Source organism: Echeneis naucrates, chromosome 7 (assembly GCF_900963305.1).
Source record: "Echeneis naucrates chromosome 7, fEcheNa1.1, whole genome shotgun sequence".
In the NCBI taxonomy this organism is placed as follows: Eukaryota; Metazoa; Chordata; class Actinopteri; order Carangiformes; family Echeneidae; genus Echeneis; species Echeneis naucrates.
Genome location: NC_042517.1, coordinates 4,152,359 through 4,173,845, shown reverse-complemented (window position 1 = coordinate 4,173,845; position 21,487 = coordinate 4,152,359). Strand labels below are relative to the sequence as shown.

At 39.3% G+C, this 21,487-nt stretch overlaps 3 protein-coding genes across 4 annotated transcripts; 2 read left to right on the top strand and 1 right to left on the bottom strand.

The window, feature by feature from the left end:
* The first annotated feature begins 1,171 nt into the window (after positions 1-1,171).
* Positions 1,172-5,382, top strand: ormdl2 (ORMDL sphingolipid biosynthesis regulator 2). Of its 2 annotated transcripts, none has more exons than XM_029507154.1 (4): positions 1,172-1,209; positions 2,186-2,359; positions 2,618-2,769; positions 3,580-5,382. In XM_029507154.1, the coding sequence occupies exons 2-4, from the start codon at positions 2,186-2,188 to the stop codon at positions 3,713-3,715; spliced, it is 462 nt and encodes a 153-aa protein (XP_029363014.1). In that variant the 5' UTR covers positions 1,172-1,209; the 3' UTR covers positions 3,716-5,382. The 2 variants fall into 2 exon arrangements, with proteins under 2 accessions (XP_029363014.1, XP_029363015.1); XM_029507155.1 differs by lacking the exon at positions 1,172-1,209 and adding an exon at positions 1,256-1,496.
* On the bottom strand, positions 2,368-10,915 carry nemp1 (nuclear envelope integral membrane protein 1). The gene is made up of 11 exons (XM_029507153.1): positions 10,806-10,915; positions 9,879-10,000; positions 9,475-9,691; positions 9,303-9,375; positions 9,105-9,198; positions 8,883-8,997; positions 8,161-8,386; positions 7,715-7,891; positions 6,382-6,535; positions 6,221-6,304; positions 2,368-2,423 (listed from the first exon to the last, which is right to left on the bottom strand). The coding sequence occupies exons 1-10, from the start codon at positions 10,912-10,914 to the stop codon at positions 6,266-6,268; spliced, it is 1,326 nt and encodes a 441-aa protein (XP_029363013.1). The 5' UTR covers position 10,915; the 3' UTR covers positions 2,368-2,423; positions 6,221-6,265.
* Positions 10,916-13,462: 2,547 nt separating this feature from the next.
* On the top strand, positions 13,463-20,770 carry cd63 (CD63 molecule). Its single transcript, XM_029506579.1, has 8 exons — positions 13,463-13,572; positions 14,399-14,484; positions 18,307-18,495; positions 18,639-18,713; positions 18,796-18,894; positions 19,120-19,263; positions 19,832-19,915; positions 20,300-20,770. Exons 2-8 carry the CDS (start codon positions 14,419-14,421, stop codon positions 20,363-20,365), a joined length of 723 nt encoding a protein of 240 aa, XP_029362439.1. The 5' UTR covers positions 13,463-13,572; positions 14,399-14,418; the 3' UTR covers positions 20,366-20,770.
* The last annotated feature ends 717 nt before the right edge of the window (positions 20,771-21,487 follow it).

The following is a 21,487-nucleotide window of genomic DNA, read 5'->3' as shown; positions in this document are numbered from 1 at the left end:
GGTACTCCAGTTTCCTCCCACCGTCCAAAGACATCATGTTCGGGTTAACTGGTGACTCTAAACTGTCTGTAGGTCTGTCTGAGTGTGAGTGGTTGTTGGTCTCTGTCTGTCTCTGTGTGTTGGCCCTGTGATGGACCGCTGACCTGTCCACGGTGACGCCGCTCTCCCCCAGTGTGAGCTGGGATTGGCTCGCTAGCACCCGCCGCGACCCGGAAACAGATAAGCATGAGAAGATGAATGATTTATTTTATTTTTTTAAACAGCACGACAACAGAATGGTATTTAAACTACATCGATGAGTTCCATTTAACATACAAAGCACAGTAACAAGAAGCAAGCTTAAATTGTACAATCAATAACATAAATTATATATGTTAAAGGTATTAAAGAGAGCAAATCGTTTCACCTCAAGGGTGCCTCAAAGATTTTCAGTTCCTTATAAGCTTTCAGAGAGAGTATGTTTTGGAGAGATAATGAATACTTTTTTAAAAAATTATTTATAAAACATTGATGGTCTACGAGTCCTTTTTTTTAAAATACAGAGAAAAGGGAGTTCCTCTTCCTCCATTTACTTGAGTGAATTAGAAACTTTGCCAGGTTTGTCACTCTGACTTTCCTTCATGTTAAACACAACATTGTCTCTGAGGGGAGCCAGTTGTTGGGTTTTGGTTGATAGCCAGTCCTCCAGAAATCGCAGAAGTTGCAGTTATTATGCTCGATGCCAAGTCTTTTCCTGTGCAGTTCATTGGAAGGATGAATATTACTCCAGATTTTAAAGTGAAGCTCTTTTTTTGGGGGGCTCACAGGACAAGTGATGCATTTTGTTCTCCACTGTCTGTCAGTGGAGTTTCTATTTGATCACACTGGGAACAATAAGTTATTATAAATTACATGTTATCTTATTTGGCTTTCTAAAAAAAAATGTGGTCATTAAATTGAAGCTTTGTTTATGTTCTGAAGTAAGATGAATGAATGAATGAATGGATGAATGAATGAATGAATGAATGCTCACAAACGCTGAAGCGCCCTGAGGGCCTACAAATAAATGAATTAAATAAATAAAAGGTTAATTTCATCGTGGTTTGAGGAGGTGGTGGACTTTTTGTCTGTTTTATTTTTCTGGCAGCAGAGGAAGCAGCCCGGACCTCACGAAGGCGGGGTTAAAGAAAAAACAAGGAATTTCCTGGTCAGCTCCGACAACGCTGGAAGGTACAGATTGCTCCGTTGTAATGTTTGAGTTTAGTTTGGTTTTTTTTATTTTTATTTGTTGGCACACAGGCTGGGCAGGTTTTAACCCGATTTAAGGCACAGCTCTTTAAGCCCCGTCGGTCTGAAGTTGTCGCCAACAGCCGGAGAAACTTTGGAGCGGCGTTAGCATGTCGACCTGTGGGTAGCATCTGTTAGCTAGCAGGCGGACGTTACATCAGCTCACGGGAATTGTTTGGCTAAAGTGACAAGCTGTGCTCGTTTTGTGACAAGCTAGTGTCGTTTCGTTGGTAAATATATCACGATTTATCTTTTGATTCCGCTTCTTAATTGTTTAATTTGGCCAGATTAGCTTCTGTGTGTTGCGGCTAGTTGGTGGGTGATGCGAAAGGAAGCGCTCGTTTTAGCAGACAGGAGCGCTCAGGCGGGCGGAGTCACCACCTTTCTCTCTCTCTCTCTCTCTCTCTCTCTCTCTCGCTCTCTCTCTCTCTCTCTCTCTCTCTCTCGCTCTCTCTCTCTCTCTTTCTCTCTCTCTCTCTCTCTCTCTTTCTCTCTCTCTCTCTCTCTCTCTCTCTCTCGCTCTCTCTCTCTTTCTCTCTCTCTCTCTCTCTCTCTTCCCTCTGATAAAATATGGTTTCTGTGAGAAACTGTTCAAATTATACTTATAGCAAAATCTGTTCTAGTTTGGTTAAATAAAATAAGATAAAAAAGGAAAGAATAAAATATAAAAACATCATCTTCACCGGGTTTGAATATGTTTGCCCAGTTGATGATTATAGTACCTAAATTATCAGACACAACAGACTTAGAAGGAGAAATGTTTGTTTGTTTTGGCAATCCTTCAAAAAAAAACAAACAAACAAAAAAAAAAATAGCTGTTTTAACAAATTTTATAATACACCTCTCCAAGTCTGCAGCTTTTCTCTAACTAGATTTAAGATTTACACCTTTTAGATCATTGTGTCTTCGTCTCTTCCAGATGAATGTGGGCGTAGCTCACAGCGAGGTAAACCCGAACACACGGGTGATGAACAGCAGGGGGATTTGGCTCACCTACCTGCTCCTGACCGTCGTCCTACACGTCATCCTGCTCAGCATTCCTTTCTTCACTGTGCCACTCGTCTGGACTCTGACCAATGTCATCCACAACTTGGTCGGTCACAATGGTGTCTTTACTTAACTGTGCTGCATATCGATGCTTTGCTCTTCGCTACCATCTTCAAAAAAAGAAACAGAATATCAGTCGTTGAATTGCTGCTTTTCTGTAAAGCGTGACATAAGTTGACATTTAGAGAACTAGATATATGAGCTCAAATGTGATCAAGTGATCTTTTGCCGACGATTGCTGTGTGGAAACGTGTAGGAAACCTATCAGTGTTCGTGGCTAACAGCGCGGTTTTCTTGTCTGCAGGTGATGTATCTGTTTCTACACACAGTGAAGGGGACTCCCTTTGAGACACCAGACCAAGGGAAAGCTCGTCTTCTCACGCACTGGGAACAGATGGACTATGGCGTCCAATTCACGTCTTCACGCAAATTCCTCACCATCTCGCCAATCGTTCTGTAAGTGTTGTTTATATTTAAAGGTCTGTGCAGTGCTGTGAGGTTCACACCTTCACGTCGATCACCGTATTGTCAGGGCTCTTTGGAACAAATGCAGACGAAGTAACTTGTGAAGGTTTTCAGTATTTGCACTGCTCACATGTGGTTCATTATAATTATTGTGAATAATTTACCACCTAAAGTTTATGGTAGTTTTTAAACAATGAGCTCTCAAGCTTGTTATTCACTTCCATTTTTCTGAAGCATCACCAGGTCGAAATATTCCTCAAAGGTTTTGATTTTTGATGAAACACCTACACAACTAACATTTTGTATGTTTTTGTGCTAATTGCCCAACATTAGCATGCTAACCTAAAATGTGAATGTGAAAGTGAACAAGTGAACTGCCGAGTTAAACAAACCACACAAAGAGATGTTTCATTAATCATGAAAAGCTTGACGAAGGAGATAGTCATGCTGTAGCTACTATCAGCTCCAGCACTCCACCAGAGCAGCTGAGAGCAGCTGCAGAAATGTCAAACTGATGCACCCATTCAAAGAACTGCTGATGTGACGCTTTTGTGATAAAGTTTTATTCTTTCAGACCTTCTGCATCAACACCAAAGGTCACCAACATATTGAGAGATCTGTTAGAGGAAATCACACAATGCAGCATTAGAGCTCATGCTTGGTAACAGTTACCTGTGGATCGTCATTTCACTGTTATTTATGTACCCCATCCTCAGTGTTTCTCATGACTCTTTTGGGCGTGGAACTTCAATGATATTAACTATAAATGTTGACATGGATGTATTGGTCTTGTCTCTGCAGGTATATTCTCGCCAGTTTCTACACAAAATATGATCCCACACATTTCCTGATCAACACAAGCTCCCTCCTCAGTGTCCTCCTCCCAAAGCTGCCTCAGTTTCATGGAGTGCGGATATTTGGGATCAATAAATACTGACTGAAAACTGGATTTTTACCGCCAACACTGGACTACTTTTTGTTTGTTTCAGTTGAGCTATTTTATGTTTAGAGTTTAAAGGGGGAGAGATCCACTCCAATTTGTCTCAACTGTACAGACTGTGTGGAGTAACATATTAAAGTTGCAGTTTGTGCTGCCTCTTGGAGCCCAAGAGACAAGTTAACGCACCGCCGCTGAAAGTAAATTTCTTCTTTCCTGACATTTTTGGTTTTTGTCAAAAGTCAGACAACTTTTAAGACCAAAGTTTGAACTGCACTGCTTTAGATTGTGATGTATATTTGTTATTCTGTCAAAATACAACTGTGACGTCCAGGTGTCAGGTTCTTCAAGGGTTGCGTCAATTCTGCTTATTTTTGTTTTTGATAGACTATGAAGGATATACATGCAGCATGCGTATATGCACCGAGACTGTACACTGCATTCTTTTTATTTTGCTATGATACACATAATGTAATTTACTGTTTGATTTGAAAGCTGGATGTCTTTCCCTGTTTATAAAATGAGCAGTGACAGCTAAATGGCCTCCCCACGTGATTGTATTTTTATTTCACACGCTCTAGTAGGAAAACTGCCAAGTTTAAAGATTCAATTGATCAGTCGTGGGTGTGTAAGCTGCGGGGAACTCCAGACAATTTACATGGAGGCGACGGTGTATATGTTCACATTTCACTGTTTGTATTTAGCTAATTTACGTAGGGAGTCTCCCCTTCCACAGGTGGTGGGGTCCTGTTTGCATTAGCAGTGAGATTTGTATGTTGGTTAACTGTGTTTCGGGAAAGTCGCACACAGGAAATCCATTGAGATGTGAATGCGATTACACTGTTATAACAACCTGAGCCTGGGAAATGCATGCAAATAATGCTGGCGTGATCAGCTGTTTCAAAATAGTTAACATAATCAGAGGCTAAGGCACGTAAGTCGGGCTAAATGTCATATCCCCAAAACATCAGATAAGGCTGAGTGGAGCTGCAGCGAGGGAAAAAGGATGATCACACTTGATTTATTTATCTTTTTTTTTTTCTGCAGCATATTCTGAGGGCTCCCTGATTCCAGATAACACAATCTCACTTGAACAGCAAATCAGATCTCCCACTGCAGGCTTTGCCACTTCTGCTTAGATTTTTAAATGAATACGAACAGCGTCCTGAGACTTCTTAGAAATTAATTCACATTTAAAAATAGGATTAGCTGGCCCATTTTGGGGGGTTCAAAGTAAAATGATTCTAGATAACCATTATGCACGCTTTGAGCGGGTCACCTCCCAAATTTCTTGGAGCAGTTGGACTTAAATGTAAAAATTTTCATGTGTTGTCTGCTACAACTCAGCCCTCTGCTGTTCGTGAAGTGGAAATTCCACAGATCACCATCCTCCCCGCACCAGTTGTGTCATTGACCTCTTTCATCTGATCCACAGATAAAATCTGAAAAATGCTCTGTTCTGGAATTCAAAGTGCAATGTTTTTGTCATGTGGCATTGCCCCGCGTTTTGGAAATTGTTTGGAAAAAGCTGCTGATGCTGACTGTGTAAGCCACTGACAATGTCCATAAAACTGAATGCATCATGTGGTGGAAGAATTGTCATGTCAGTATAACTGCCACTTCCTCTCAATGAAAGAAACTCCAATAAATAAAAATCCTGCACTCAAGCATGAAAGGTGTTCATTAATATAGCCTGCTAGTTTAATCAAAAAAGGAACTTTATGTTAATTGTGTACTTCAGGCCAAAATGATTATTCATATTTTACCAAATGATCATGAATATTGAGCTAAAAATATTTTTTCGTGACAGGTAAAGGTGATTTATTTTTACATTCCCTCTTAACATGAGCTGTACTGCCATGGAAATATGGAAGTGCAAATATCTCAGAGTTGGCCTTCACTGCAGAATTTAAGCAAATGTCTTTACTTTCCCCACTACTGAAAAAAAAAAAAAAAGCTACTTTAGTTCAGTGCAGTAATATGAGAACCGCGGACACCACGTCAGAGATCGCAATCATTTTTTTATATTTTATTTTATTCAAAATACTTTGGGACACTTCCACTGGCAACTGTCCATTAAACAGAAAACTGAAGAACACAAACATCCCCGAGCAGAAAAGTAACCCCCTCCGTTATTGTGCTGCTGTTCGGAGGGGGGAGAAGTGATCACAGTGATCTGGAAACTCTGCAGTGAGCCCATTTAGAGCCGCATGGCTTGAAACACAAAATATTCAGAAATCAAAAACCCTGTCTTAAGCTATGAAAGAAAAAAAAATACAACTGCAAACTAAAATAACGGAGACCTGCTTTGGTCTCAAACCACCAGTTTCAACATTTTCACAGACACTTTTGTTCCCTTACAAAAGAGACAGCTGGCCTAATTGTTGGCATGAAATTTTCATGCCAACAATGGATCTGAGCTCAGCGATCTGCCTGTAATTGTTAGTTGTTTTGTTTTTTTTTTGTTGTTGAAAGTCAAATGAAATGATTAATGAAAGTACAAACCGGGTTTTTTTCTGAAACCATGACTCACAGTCAGTCTGGACATTTTCATGGTCGGTCGTGGAGAGCCGCTCTCCGACCACCTTTCTGAAAGGCAATAAGAAGACTTGAGTCCTTTTTTTTTAAAAAAAACAACAAAACAGTCTCCATCATTGTGCTCTCACTCTGGTTTCATCATTGGCATCGTCATCGTCATCCTCGTCGTCAGTGTCAAAAAACTCATCCTCAAAAAATGATCCCCCAAAGCCGTATTCCTGCGCGTGCATAGACGCCTCGTTTGGCATCAAGTGAGGGGAACCTTCAACGAAATCAGCAAACCTGTGGATTACAGTGACATGTGAAATATAACTGTTTACACACGTGACAGTTATGGACATTTGGCTACACCTTCATGAAAGCATATGACCTTACTGTTTAAGCATGAATTGTTTTCATGTGTCTTTAGCACTACCATGAGGTCCACACTTTTTGTTTCTGTGGAACTGTTGTGTTGTATTTTGGACACATTTGTTTACGTATATCAACAAAAAAATGAAATTTACAATCAATCTGTTGAGTATATCTAAACAATTTGTTGCTGAGGATATGAGTTTTTTTGTAACCTCCTATCAGTTGCACCACAAGACTGAAAGGGTAGAACATCCTGACTGCCCACATCAGAAAAAGGCATTTTGATATTTTCAAATATTTCTATTCTATTTTAAATGTTGGATCCAAACCAGGTGCTGCATAGTGTAGTAATTATGACAGAGCATTTCTATAACTGTTCTTAATAATCTACCGCTGCAGGCTCTTCTTCTCTGTATTGATCTCTAGCACATCTAACTGGTCACTTTCAGATTCTTGTGACATTTGAAATACTACATCTATCAGTTACACAACAAAATACGGTGCAGATAAAAGTTATTTGCCTCCAAAGGAATTTTCACGTTTTATTGTTTTGTGTTGCATACTGATTTACAGAAGAAAGTCTATTGTCAACCTGAAAACCTCTGCAAAGCTGTTCAAAGGAAAACAATTAGAAAATATTTGCACAGGTATTCACCTCGATTGATTGGAAGCACCTACAATTATATGACACTGTCATCATCCACATTTCTATTTCACGGTGACTTCAAACTAATCGTGTGATGAATACACCTGTACTGTACCTGGAAGATCCAACCTTTATTGAATGACTATTGTTGTTAAATCTACACATCTAGTCTTGACATTTTCTAATGACAGAAAATCCCACATTCAATCTGTTGATTCACTGTGACAAAATAAAAGGTGAAAACTTCCGAGGGGTTCAGTTTTTGGGAGTTTTTTTTTTTTTTTTTTTTGGTAAACAGTTGAACGACTGACAATATCTCTCATTGATGACAGTCTTGGGATTTATTGGTCAGTCCCCAACGGGAGCATCCCAGCAGCTTCTTCTTGTGTGATGAAACACATCACATGTCTTTAGCACATGGTCAACTGTATGTGAAAGGATAGAAAGAAAATCATAGACACCTTTTTGGGGACTGAAGCCGCGACACCGCCTTCCACGGCCGGAACTCTGGGCTGTTACAGTACTTCCTCAGCTCTTCCAGTGCACGTCGAGTCTCTTCCTCCCCCTCCTTCTGATATTCCTCTTCAGTCAACAGGCAACGTGGCTCTACTTTCCAGCAAAGGCGCCGTTTGATTTTCCTGCACAACACAGAAAGTGCTCTAAAATATTAAAATCGAATCAGACTGACTGACTTACTGTATGTCTCAGCTTTGACTTTTAATATTTCAGTCATAGAAGCTAGAACAGTGAGACATCATGCAAGCCTTGTCAACAAACAAATGACCCTTAGAAAGTAAAAACTACATAAACAATCTTTTCCATTATCAAAAACACGATGAGAGGGTTTTTCAGCTTAACATAGTGCAGTTCTTTAACGCCACCTTCTGTCAGCTTTAAAAACACCCACCTCAATCCAGCGACTATCATTGAAACTGGGTACTCCAGATTTTTGGACAGCAAAGCTGCCACGATGATAGCAAATGCAACTTGTTGAATTTGAATTCCCAAGTAAATTAGGAGCAGACCAAAGAGCTGCAGCGTCCATGACAGGATGTTAATGCTCTTCTCGTCCACCAGAGGACCGTAACGGTAACACACAGCAAAACTGATGAAGCCCACCACTGCTACATAACCTAAAAAACAAACAAACAGGAAAAATTAAAAAGAATCAAGTAATCAATCGAGTAATTCACCTGATGGAGATCAGTGCAACACAAAGCCTTTTTGATAAAGTTCCAAGATCATTTTCAGGCCGTAAAAATTACATGAAATGTTTTTCTCGACTGGAGCTGCATATCATCTGCTGATCATCTGCGAGTAGTGAGTGAGCTTGGTGAGCTAAAAAAAATTTAATAGATAACTACTGTTATAATCAAACATTTTATTCATTTTATTCATTTCAAAGTATATATTAATACACATTTCTCTGAAGTGAGGATTTGATGCTTTATCTAACAAGAAAATAAACTGCATCTCTTTGTATTCTCAACAGTGATCAGTGGAAAAAAAATTAAGAATCGCAAAAATCACAGAGATGAATCAAATATGAAACAAAACCAAAGCATGTATTCTTGCTATGGTTTGATGTTTTCAAATCTATGAAAGTCATTGTTTGTGAAGAGTCTGTACCTAAAGCCATGTCCCAATGTTCCCGCAGAATAATGTTGAGGTTCTTGCAGACGAGCTGAATGGCGTACAGAGAGAACGACCAGCCACCGACAATCAACAAATAAAATGGGCTTTTCTGTAAGAGCAGCAAACACAAAGTAATTGATGGTGTGAATAGAATTAGAAGACCAAGGGGGTCTAATTAATAAAGTCATAGATATTTGAGGACAATAAGTTCCTTACCTTTGGTAAAAAACGTGCCAAAATGAAGAAGATGATGATGAGTGAGGCAATCATGCCTGTGCTCATACCAGCAGAGTAGAAGAAGATTTGACTCCTTTATGCAAGAAAAAAATAATATTATAACGTGAACTGTTTGATACTAATAAAATCAAAAATTAAACAACCCCCCCCCTCCCAAAAAAAAAAAAAATAAATTACCTGCTGAGTGAGTCGGCAAAGATGAACAACAATGCCCCAGAGAGGAAAACCAAAAACAGATAAATATCAAACTCTACAAAAACAAAACAAAACAAAACAAAAAGTTATACAATAGCATACTAGAAATTTAACATCGATCAGTGAACAGAGAGTATATTTGTCTTCCACTTACTCCGAAGAGGTTTAACACTGTAGTGAGTGTTTTCACTGGGATCAATCTTGAAGCATGTTTTCTTGTTGAACAGGTTGATGTTGATTGTGGTTTCATTGTGTCGTTCTCGCAGCAGACTCTGAAACCAGCCCCAGAAACTGAGGCGGTCCAGCTCCTGCAGCTCCTCCTCACCTTCTACAGTTTCCAACTTGAATAAAGTTGAACTCCACACTTTGACCTGTCAATTGTTTTATTGTAACAAATGAAACCCACAATTTTCCGTAACATATCACCTTTGCTAATAATAACTGTTAAACAATTTACTCATTTGTTATAATTTCTCCCAATAACAGAGAAGAAACTGTTATGGCATATCTTCATATATTTAACGTTCTTTTCTGTATATTTCCATTCATTTAACATACCTGAATCCTGGTCCATGTTTGCCTCCAGCTCGGCACTATATTGTTTTTATAACAGAAACATTTGGATCCCGAAAAAACATAGTGCTCTCCATCCAGCAGATCAATTATTGCAGGCTTGTCACCTGGGTCACATAAGCAGAGACACATAAAACTGAGAATGCATCCCCTGTTGTATTTTTCTATTAAAAATAAATCACATTTTAAAGAGGACATCGGCTGTCTTGAAGGAATCAAGCTCTGAAATAAAATATATGTATTTTACAGGCTGATGTAACAGAGTGTGCAACCAGCTCTGAAACAAATGCAGCAATCCTCCAATAAATCCTTTTAATCAATAAACTTCTTGATGAAAATGTTTGCTCAGTCTGTGGTGCTGCTGTGAACTATACTAGGTGTGTCTTTTGGTAGTCTTCCCTCACTCAGCTGAATAAAGGAGACTAAATCATAGAAACAGTATCACAAACTCCAAAATAACCAACTCCTCTCTAACGTTATGTCAAACAAAACTAAACATCCAGACTTTCCTGATTTTGGGTTTATAGGAATGTAAATCTGTATTGGACTTCATTTAGGGTCAGCTTTCCTTTCTGATCTGTTGGAGTCTAGTATTATTATTATTAATACGATAAGAATAAAATGAGGGCGGGGCCATAAACTCCTGCAAATCTGCAACAGCGATATCAATGACAGGGTCAAATGACATTTAGTTTCTCCTACTACAGTCAACAATAAGGGGACAGCCTGCAACAACCTGGCTGGGAGGACATTCAACACATCTTCAGACTGAACTGCTGCAGCTAACTGCAGCAAACACCAAAAACAAGCTAGCTCGAGTTAGCCCGAGCAACGATACTCATTAAAGAAAAAAAAAAACACGCATAAAATAAATGAAAGTCCCGCTCATTACGGCCTAGCATGTTTTCCTACCGGTTTCCTTAAGTGAGGTGAGAGGTAAATATGTTAGCAGCACCATGAAAATCAGTGAAACAGCGCTTGAAGTCTGGACACCGTTTATCATTTTCATGCATCCCGCCATGATGAGAGCACCAAGTCCCGCCTCTGACGTCCTGCCCCCTCAGCTTCCTCCTCCTCTGACTGACAGGCCCCTCGGCCAATCACAACGCCACCCTGCATGTCGTCACGCCAAGTGAACGTTCAACGTCTCTACGTCCTTTCGTTGCTTCTCGTTTTGATTTACACAAAACAGTGTTATTTATATTAAAGTTATAATATTTACCATCGCGTTATCAATACTTACCACTTTGGTAGAAGAGGACATTCAGAACCCATTTTCTCTATCAACATTTAACTTAACTCCACTCTTTTACCTTTAGGTGCAGACAAGGCAGACGAAATTATTTGTTTAAATCAAGGGATTTAACCAAATTAAAACATCACAATGGGTATTAATAGATGATACGCTTTCAAGTTAGGAAAAATTAACATTATATCAAAGAAACTAAATTATTCTGATTATTATTATTATTATTATTACATCTTACACCAATAGATGGCAGCAACTAAACTTTTCTCAGCCCCGTGGAAATTACCTCTGAAATAAAATTCCTTGTATCTAACCCTGTTTGTTTCTTGCTCACAATATGAGTTGGCATCCAACTGTAAACCAGAACAGAATGTCATAAAAACTACCAGGTGTTATATTACCTGAGGTAGATTAATGGCAACGATGAATTAACCGAAACTTTCACCTTTTCGACTTGCAACACAATATTGACACAAACCAAATCCTGTTCCTAAGCATGAGTAAACCAGGTCAGACTGATGTTATCACTTCACTATCTCATCATTGTTGTTGGTCACCTCAGGTGTTTGTTTTTAGATATGCTTCTTATATGATAAGATAAGCTGAGGTCAGCGATTGGGCCCACTTCATTTACCTTAGAAGCTGTAATGTGAGAACACAAGCAGCGCAACTCAAATGTTTCCGGTAAGAATGAAGATAAATCATTTCCAACCCAACTTTTTTCCCAAGTGTTTGTTGAATTGGGTAAAATGGAAGTGTTAATACCGTAAACATTTTGACCTTTCGTTACCAAATTCTTCCTTTGCCTTCACAAAGACATGACAGCCAGGGTCATGGTTGTGTGACTCTCATGACGCAACTATGACCTTGAGCAACAACACATTTGGACTTTAATGGCATTTACTACGCTCATACGATTTCTGACTCAAAATCAACTGCAGTGTCCATTCATGGGCTTTATTCACCCCTTTTAAAAATGTGTCTTGCTTAATTTAAAGTGTTGCTCAAGACACTTATTCAGCAGACTATTTCACAGGAAAGAGGAAACATCTAGGTGATGGGTTCTAAACAGAAATTATTTAGCTGGGTGCTTAATCTCCCATGAATCCAACCATGAGTAAATTTTCTGTCTTACACTGCAAGCAGGTGAAGGTGAACTGATGCAGCCAGCATGACTTTTATTATCCTGATCCATTTTAGCCTTTTATTACAAAATCGTAAAACAACAAATGTTATTAAATCATTGTTCAGTTGTTTAAAAGCATTAGTGTCCTTTTATTAATTATTTTAAAAGGACTTGTATTCAAATGAGGGCAATAATGTGCCGCTTTAGAGAAATGTATTTTCAAATAACTCCACTCTTGTTCTGTTATTTACTGTTTAGTAGTATTTCTGTTTTCATTTTCAATTCACTTTTCAAAAGAGGAAATGCGCTTTCATTACAGACTGAAATTTTCCCACGTAAGAATATGATTTGTTCTCAATATGCAATTTGACCTGTTGTGGATATACTCTGTATCAAAATCTATTTTTCAGAACTTTATTACATCCCCTCATTTTTTTTTTCAACATACTGCTGCAAAAGCACAAATTTATTTTTTCCAGGGGTCTCACAGCATTTTTTTTTTTTAATCCAAAGGCCTCTCAATGAGTTAGCCAGGCAATGTATGGCCCCCAAAATCAAGACCTAACTTAAACTACCTTAAAAAGTTTTATATTGGTCCACAAACAAATGCAGCAGTCGAATGTTCCATAAAAAGCTTTTTCTGTTTAAAAAACAACTGAGAGCACACTTTGGTTTCACGAATTATATTAATAGATAGTTTGACAAACAGAAGGAATGTTTCGTGTGAATTTGTGTTGCTGTTGTTGGCTTTGTTTATTCTCTCTTTATAAGTGTCTGTTATTCCTCTCAATGTTGTATTGAGATATGTAATATTTAAGACTAGCTCATCACTTAGGCATCAGCTAATGGGGGATCTTTAATAAACAATGAAACTAACCAACTAAACATATGTGAGTATAGCAGAACAAAAGACAATATAATACATCTAAGTGTTTTTTGGTTTCTTTCTTTTTTTTTAAATACAAGCTTTTTAACTACATACATTATGAATGGGTGTGACTAATGTTAGTAGATATTGTGAAACAGGGGGATAAAACTAACAATCTAGCAGGACAACAAACCGTATAATACATCTAAATGTTTTTTTAATAAAAGCTTGTTGAACCTTAGTCTGGTCCCCCACGCGGCTCCTGAGTGGCGTGTTGACCGAGCAGCCCGTGAAGGCAGCAGGAGGGGCAGCGGCGGAGGAGGCGGGAGGCGGGAGGCGGAGGACGGAGCGCCGTGGGACGGACACAGACGGAGCCATCCGAGCCAAATACTCCACACGCTGCTTGGATTTTCCTCCGAGAGACTTCTCCTTCAAGGTAGGCCTGAAAAAAACAAACAAACAAACAAACAAACCAACACTGAAAGCCTTTAAAAAACAAAAAAAATAAATAAACAAAAACAAAAACAACGGCCGAGATCCGGAACTTGTCTTCGGTTAGATCACCAACTTTTCCTCCGTTGGCGAGCGACGGCCGTCGAGGCGAAGAAGTTAGAAACAGCCCGGAGTGGAGGGGCTCCGGGGACAGCCGTGGGAGAAACACCGGGCCGTCTCTTTGTTTAGCTTTAAAACTTTCCACGGGTCCATTTGTCGGGTGAGCGGACCCTCCGCCGGCCTCGGCGCTGATTAACGGTCCGGGGGTCGGACTCGAACTCGCGGCTCTCCGGCCTCCTCTCCGTCGCACTTTCCGTCCGTGTGATGGTCTGTGCGCTGTAAAAGGCCTTTTTAAATATTAATTTCTGCTTTCATGCTGCTTTTAGGACTCGGACTTGCCCCCTCTCTTGTGCTGGATTTGGGGACCAGCCCTGCCTTTTTCACGCCAGAGTCGCTGCGGCTGTAAAACTTTTTCTTTGACGAGGATGGTTATAAAATAAATCCACTTTATTTTACCATCCACGGATTTACAGTGCTTCTGCAGATAAAAAAAAAAAGTGGTTTGTGATATCCTTGTTTATTTTTTTTTTTATTATTATTATTATTTCTTTTAGCTCTTATCCTGCCGGTCACTTTTTCCTGAAATGAGTCAGATCTTCCACTGTCCTGCTGCTCATATTACAGCTGATGTAATGTTCATGTTCAGCAGCCCAGCCTTGGAAAACTTCATAAAACACTAACATTAATTTGTTTGTTTGTTTTCTTCACAGGAAATTGACTTTCATCAGCCATGGCAGTAGAGGGGGGAATGAAATGCGTGAAGTTCCTGCTTTTCTTTTTCAACTTAATTTTCTGGGTGAGTAGTCACTTTTATCTTTTACTGTAAAAATAAAAGAAAAAGGGCATTGGAGATCACACAGATCACACATTAAAGCTGTAGAAATGAGAAGTGAGGCGATGTTGGCCAGAATTGAAGGCAAGGAGGAAGCGAACAGGATATCAAGCCTTGGTGCGTTTTACTGTGAGTTTTGTCTTATCAAGATAAAGCTGCTTAACATTTTTCTGAATTCATTCCACTGCAGGACATGTTGTGTGATATTTGGGCTTTATGCCAGCCTTGTGACTTTGAGCATAGGTTATGGTTTTGCTACGCTAAATTAGGGTTAAAATGAACTGTGTGATCATCTGTAAATATCAGATGATAAAAAAACACACGCACCCACAAAACCAATCACACAACCTCTTCATGCGTCCTTCCTGAACACTGGTGGACTCGTTTGCATTTTTGTTCGGGCCATTAATGAAGGTATGGAGGAGCATGAACATGAGAACCTGAACCTGAGGTATCTTCGATTTTTACTTGCAGTCTCCTCGTCCTAACCTGTTTGTTTTTACTTCCCGATGTGTCTGAGGGCTCTGAAGTGAGAGGTGGTGTTGATGGAATGTGAATCTTATGACCAGATTTTAAACTGTAACAGTATCATGTGACTCGTGTAGATCAACGTGTTTCCTTTCTCCCCCCCCCTTTCCATCGTTCACTTACACAATGCCCTTGCAACAGCAGTGGTGTTTGCACAGTAAAGTGCAGCCCCGAGGAATAACTCTGATAAATACTTCACTGAGAACAAGAGGAAGTACACAGTGACAAAGCTACATTTATTCTCATGGCTAGAACAGTGACGACACTTTACTATTTAGGTTTTAGGACCAGTTATAAGTTTATAACACACTATAATCTCGTTGAACTTAAATTCTGTACTGTGTTTTATGATATTGTCATTCACTTACATTTAATACAATACAATACTGACTAAAAGCTGCAAGAGCAGTTGTATTTTTTGACAACCTATTTGATCATGAATGCCCAAGACTTGAAATGATAGACCTGTATTTAATTCAATTGTTTGAACTTTACCTAAACATTATTTTCATCTTTGCTGTTATCATATGCAGTACATAAACAGTCATTACATGTTTGTAACGTACTCGTGTAGTTGCAATTAGATGTGTTTATTGTCATGTCCGTCAGCAACTGTAATTTCTCCATTAGTGGAGGCTGTTGTACAGATAGTGGGTCTTAATGTTGTGGAACACAATACAAGTGAACATAAAATACTTGTCTGAACAGGCCAAGTTCTGATTGTACACAAATACTGTACATCAACACACATAACCGTGCTTTTATTTATTTCATTCTTTCACGCTATTGTGTTTAATTTTGTTCTGGGGTTGATGTCACTCTATTGAGCTGTTTGTCAGGCCTGATCACGTCCTTATATTTTACTACGTCAACCTTGAGCCACCTACTTGACTCAAGCTCAAATATTGACTTTGGTGGTGCTAAAAAGGGCAGGTCTTCAGCTTAACACGGATAACGTAACAGATTCTCCTGTTTCCCTGGATATTCCAGCGTTAAAGCACAGGTTTTTAATCTGGTCGGAGGATCTCTTGTTCCTTTTTGCTCTTTTTTTTTGTTTTACTTTAACCTTTTTTTTTTTTGAACAAACTCTAGACAGGATTGCAGAATTGAGGAATAGTGAGACCAGCCTGGCTGGGAGTTGTTCCCGGGGCTTCTTAGGTTTTGTGTGAATATTAATATGCACAGTGACATAGTGGTTTGCACGCACAGCAAGAAGGTTGTTGGTTCAATTCCCCGGTATGGGGATCTCTGTGTCCATGTGGGTCCCCTCTGGGGGCTTTGGTTTCCTCCCACAGTTCAAGTTCACAGACATGCATGATTAGTTTTGTTTGTGGCTCTAAATTGTCTGTAGGTGTGGGTGTGAACAGTTGGCTCTGTGTGTCTATATGTCGGCCCTCCAATAGACTGGAAAAGGTAGAATAAAGTGAAAAATAACCAGGAGGAGTCCAGGAGGATGTCAAGAGATTTAAAAAATCCAAAACATGGAAATCTTTGTGTACATTTAAGTCTGAAGCAAATCTGCGCTTACTGTGGTGAGAATGAAGCAAGCGTTTGGCTCATTGCAACACAGTGAGGTCACAAATGATGAGATGTCAGGAGTGCTTCCTAATCAGGGATCAGCTCTTATTCCATTCCTCTGCTGTGTCCTCATCTTTCACTTGATCGATGATGTGCCCACCCCCGCACAATGTGTCATATTAACACGTAATGGCATAAATTAGTAGAAAAATAAATATGGCCATAATAAGTAACTTTCCACTTTGTTTGTTCAGTATGAGAATTTCAGCTCTTTCTTGTTCTGGGTTCCTACTGCTGTGAGTTAGTGCTTCTAAACCAGTTTAATGTACAACAAGAGAGTAAGCTGTTTTTTGATGTTTTTTTTTTTTTTTTTTGATGAACCTCTTTCAAAGAGATATAATTAACTTCAAAATAGTAAAAAAAAGAAATCAAAACCTAAATATATTTCGTTTTCCTGTCGGATAAAAACTGCAGAATGTCCTACCTCTTGATACGTTGAGAATATCAAATAGCATCAGATATATATTTTTTTCTATTTATTTTAGCTCTGATCTGTTTGTCTCTTATCAACCCACAACAGTTAAGTTTACCCTGACTGGACTCCTGAGTGTTTTGGATAAAGCACAGTCATGGTGAAGGATGTCTGGTGCTCTATGATGTTTGCTGTGGTTTTAGCTGATCCCATACGATCATTGTCAAACAGCGCGCCCACACAATGTTTAAACTACTCTAACCCTCCCCACCCAGAGCAGTGACACACAAATATTTGTCGTCACTTGATCTTTTTACGTTTAGTCAGACTGTTACGACCCTTGTTCTTCATTTGTGCTCACTCGTGATTTGATTGTGACTTGTATATAAAAATCACCGTGCAAGAGGGATTAAGTGCCTTTAAGTTCTCCAAATTCAAAATCGTAGCCACCACCATCTCTTCATTTCAGTCTAAAATACTTCAACAATTACTGGAAGGACTGTTAAAAATGTTGTACTTATGATAAAGACACTGACCTTTCATTGAACGTCACCATCAAGACCAGTTTACCCAGAAATTCACTTTATGGCAAAATACCTGCAAAAGTACTGACAAATAGTGAGTAATCATTCATTCATCTTCTACCACTTATCAATTTCCGGGTCGCAGGGGTTGCTGGAGCCAATCTGGGTGAGGGCGAGGTCACCAGTCCATCACATGGCCAACAGTCAGAGACAGACAGAGACAAACAAACACTACGGACAATGTAGAGTCACCAATTAACCCAAACATGATGTCTTTGGACGGTGGGAGGAAACCCACAAAAACACAGAGCAGGAGCTGAACCTGCAATCTGTTGGCAACAGCGCTAACCACTATTCCACCGTACCGCCCAAATCTGTGAATTTAGGAATGCTAACCAACTGAACTGAAACCACTGCAATTTGCTTTTGATTAGATAGTGTTCATTTTATATTTATTTTATTTTATTTTATACCAAGTCAGCTAGAAGTGAAGCTTTCAGTTGGGTTTTGGTCAAACAAGTTAAGCAAGTTGCTGAAATCTGATTTTTAGCATCATAAACAAGCTTCAGAAACCAAACCAGGATGTTAAACACAGCACCTGGGAAATCTTTTTTTGTCACCCTCCCTCTGGAAAAGTACCAACCTGAATGGATCCCCATCAGCAAAGTTGATGGGCAAAGTGTTGTATGACATGAGGAACAGACATAATCGAATGAACTAAAACAATCTTTCCTTTTCTTGCAGTTATGTGGCCTAGCACTGATTGTGGTGGGCATCCTGGTTCAGGTGGCTTTGCACAAAACCTTAATGATCAGTGATGCAACAGCCTCAGGAGCTCCCATTGTCATCATCGCAATCGGTGTGGTGATTTTCTTCATCGCCTTCTTTGGCTGCTGTGGCGCCTGGAAAGAAAACTACTGCATGGTCACAACGGTAAATCATATGGCTCAGTGTTTACTCATCTTAAAACCATGCTGTTTGATGAAGTTGATGAATAGCATTTGGCATAACGTGCATGATGTGGCTTAGAGTTCTGTTTAAGTTTGAAATGTTTTTAATTTCCTGCGACCTTTCAGTTTGCCATCTTCCTGTCCCTGATCATCATTGTCGAGATTGCCGCAGCAATTGCTGGATATGTGTTCAGAAACAAAGTGAGTACATCAATACAGAGTTCCGTGCGTTATGTGCAGCAGATGTGGTTTAAATGTGTCTGCTGTTTTGTCTCCCATTTAGGTCTCAGCTGTTGTCCAGGACAGCCTCACGGATATGATTAACAAGTACAACAGCAGCACAACTGAATTCAAAGATAGCGTGGACCAGCTGCAGGAAGATGTGAGTGCACCATGAGGTCTCCTCTTCATTGTTTACTTTGGCTGACAACACCTTCGTATAACACTCCTGCATCCTGTTAGCTGGTGTTGCATGAGATGTCTGAAAGGACTTTCTGTGGCCCACCTGTTAATTGTCATGTCCTTTTGTAGTATATTCCCCAATTGCAGGCTGATAGCGGGCACGTCCATATTGAATGTTTTGTATTTGACCGTTGTGTACTTTCAGTTGAAATGCTGCGGTGTGAACAGTTCCTCTGACTGGAAAAACTTCGGATTGGATAAGAACACAGTGCCTGACTCGTGCTGTGTGAACGTCACTGAAAATTGTGGAGTTGGAGCCATGACAGACCCAACTAAAGTTCACCAGAAGGTAAAACCCCAAGGATCAATGTTTTGTTGTGACCATGACGGTGAGTTTGGTGTATAAGCCCCAAGATATCAGATATGGGTTAATTTTCTGACTCCTGTGGTTCAGTGACAGTCAGAGGAAAGCTAAAAATCCACCAGAAAATAAATAAAAATAACTTTCCAGATGAGCTTGTTTTAATGTTTTTAAGTCAGTAAATAATTGGTGTTTTCCAATTATGCCCTGACTTTATGCTGCACACAGTGCAGGTAGTTTTCTACTCTATGTGAAGTGAAACTGACAAGCCCACACACAACTTTGATTCCATCCTGGAGTGCTGCGTGCTTTTATTTCCTCATAGCTCGCTGTCGGTCTCACCTGCTCTCACCAGTATGAGGGGGGGACTAAGGATAGATGGTGGTCCTGTTATATATATACTGGAAAGAAATTTCAGGCACTGGCATGATCTGTAATTTTGAATCATCAGTAAAGAACAAACAATTAAGATAGTATTCACAAAACACAAGCGTCAAAAAAAAAAAAAATCAGTGTTGAACTGCAAGGCGAAGAACTGTTTCTGTTTGTGATGCAGGGCTGTCATGATGCTGTGGAGGCTCTACTGAAGAAAAACATCATGTGGGTGATAGTTGCAGCGCTTGTTATTGCATTCCTGCAGGTATGTGATATAAATATACAGAAGCATGTTCCACTACAAAGACAATCTGACCACAAAGTTGGAGAGTTTTCAGTTTTAGTCTTAACATCTTGTTTTTTCAAGTCAAAAAAATAGTACTTTACTTCAGCATTTATAAGCAGAACACAAACATTTAATAAGTGGTTTACAAAGTATTATTTTAAGCTAATGTCTCTGTTAGCAAACAACTGACATAACATAGTTTCTATTATTCTGTCATTATTTGTTTACAAATTAATGGGGGCATTGCCTTCAAATACACTTTAGTATGTTATAAGCCATTTATTAAATGTTTTTTATTGCTTTTTGCACTGAATTCAGTTAAATACCTTTTGAAATTATGATGTCCATATCCCCTCCCTTCAGATAATGGGCATCGTGTTCGCCTGCTGTTTGATGAGAGGCATCCGCAGTGGTTACGAAGTCATGTGATCCAGCTTTACACCTGAGTAGGAGCTGGCTGTTGAGCTCGCGCTTGATTTGGAAGCTTTACATACGTTCATCTTAAAATTCAGATGTAATGCACAGAACAATTTAGTTTCTCCTGTAATGACTTTGCATTGAGTTTTCATTTGTTAATATCGCTGCTTCAATGCTGTGCATGTGTATGAATCCAAGCTGTTAGGAATGACTTGTGCCACTTTACTGTCAGTAAATGTTATTGGTTTTGAGGGATTCTAACATCTTTTACTTTGTTCTAGTAGAGACTCCAGTAGAGTTTTTATTTGTTGCCAGTTCCCAGCTGACTGTTGGTTTCTATTTTTATTAAAGACTTACATCTGAATTTGCTGTAAAGTGTAAATACAAATGGGGAAAACTAAATGCACGTTATAGCTATTTATTTCAGATACATATTTCCATGACAGTGTATATAATATTGGCACAGTAGCACAACTTTCAAAACTTAAGCAAACAATATCATGTATTAAAATACTGTTGAACAAACAGAATATAGCCTTTATAACTCAGATTTATAACTTATTGTGCCTGTTCTCGTGACAGGCAAAGGAAACACATGACATTTCCTATTTAACAGTTAACATCTCTACATACCAGCACAAGGGACAGCAGTTCCTCTTTGAAAAACTGTCACCCTGAAGCAGAAGAGAAGCTTAACGTAAACATTCCCGCTGTGTGGTCTCAGCAGTCAATATCATTCAGCCTCCAAAGCAAAAAAAAAAAAAAAAGCTAAAACTAAAAGTAAACAAAAGCAAAGTGCCATCATAGCCCCCCCACCCCCCTTCCAGACAGCAACTCCTGTGCTGAATCCCAAAAAAGGTTAGAGGATGATAGTCGTCTGCATCACACAATCAAGCCTAGATGTTTTGCAGCTGAGTCATCTTGGTGACTATTAAGCAGCCTGTGTGCAATCTCCTGCTTCTTGATGTTAACCAATCATTCCTTATTTTGACACAAGTTCCTTTCATCAGGGCTGTTACTGTAAAATGCCCCTTTTACTTGTTATCTACATTTCTGCCATGACCAGCATTATCCACAGTAAAAAAAAAACAAAAAAAAAAAAAAAAACTTCAGAGCAGAGCACAAAGTAAGGTG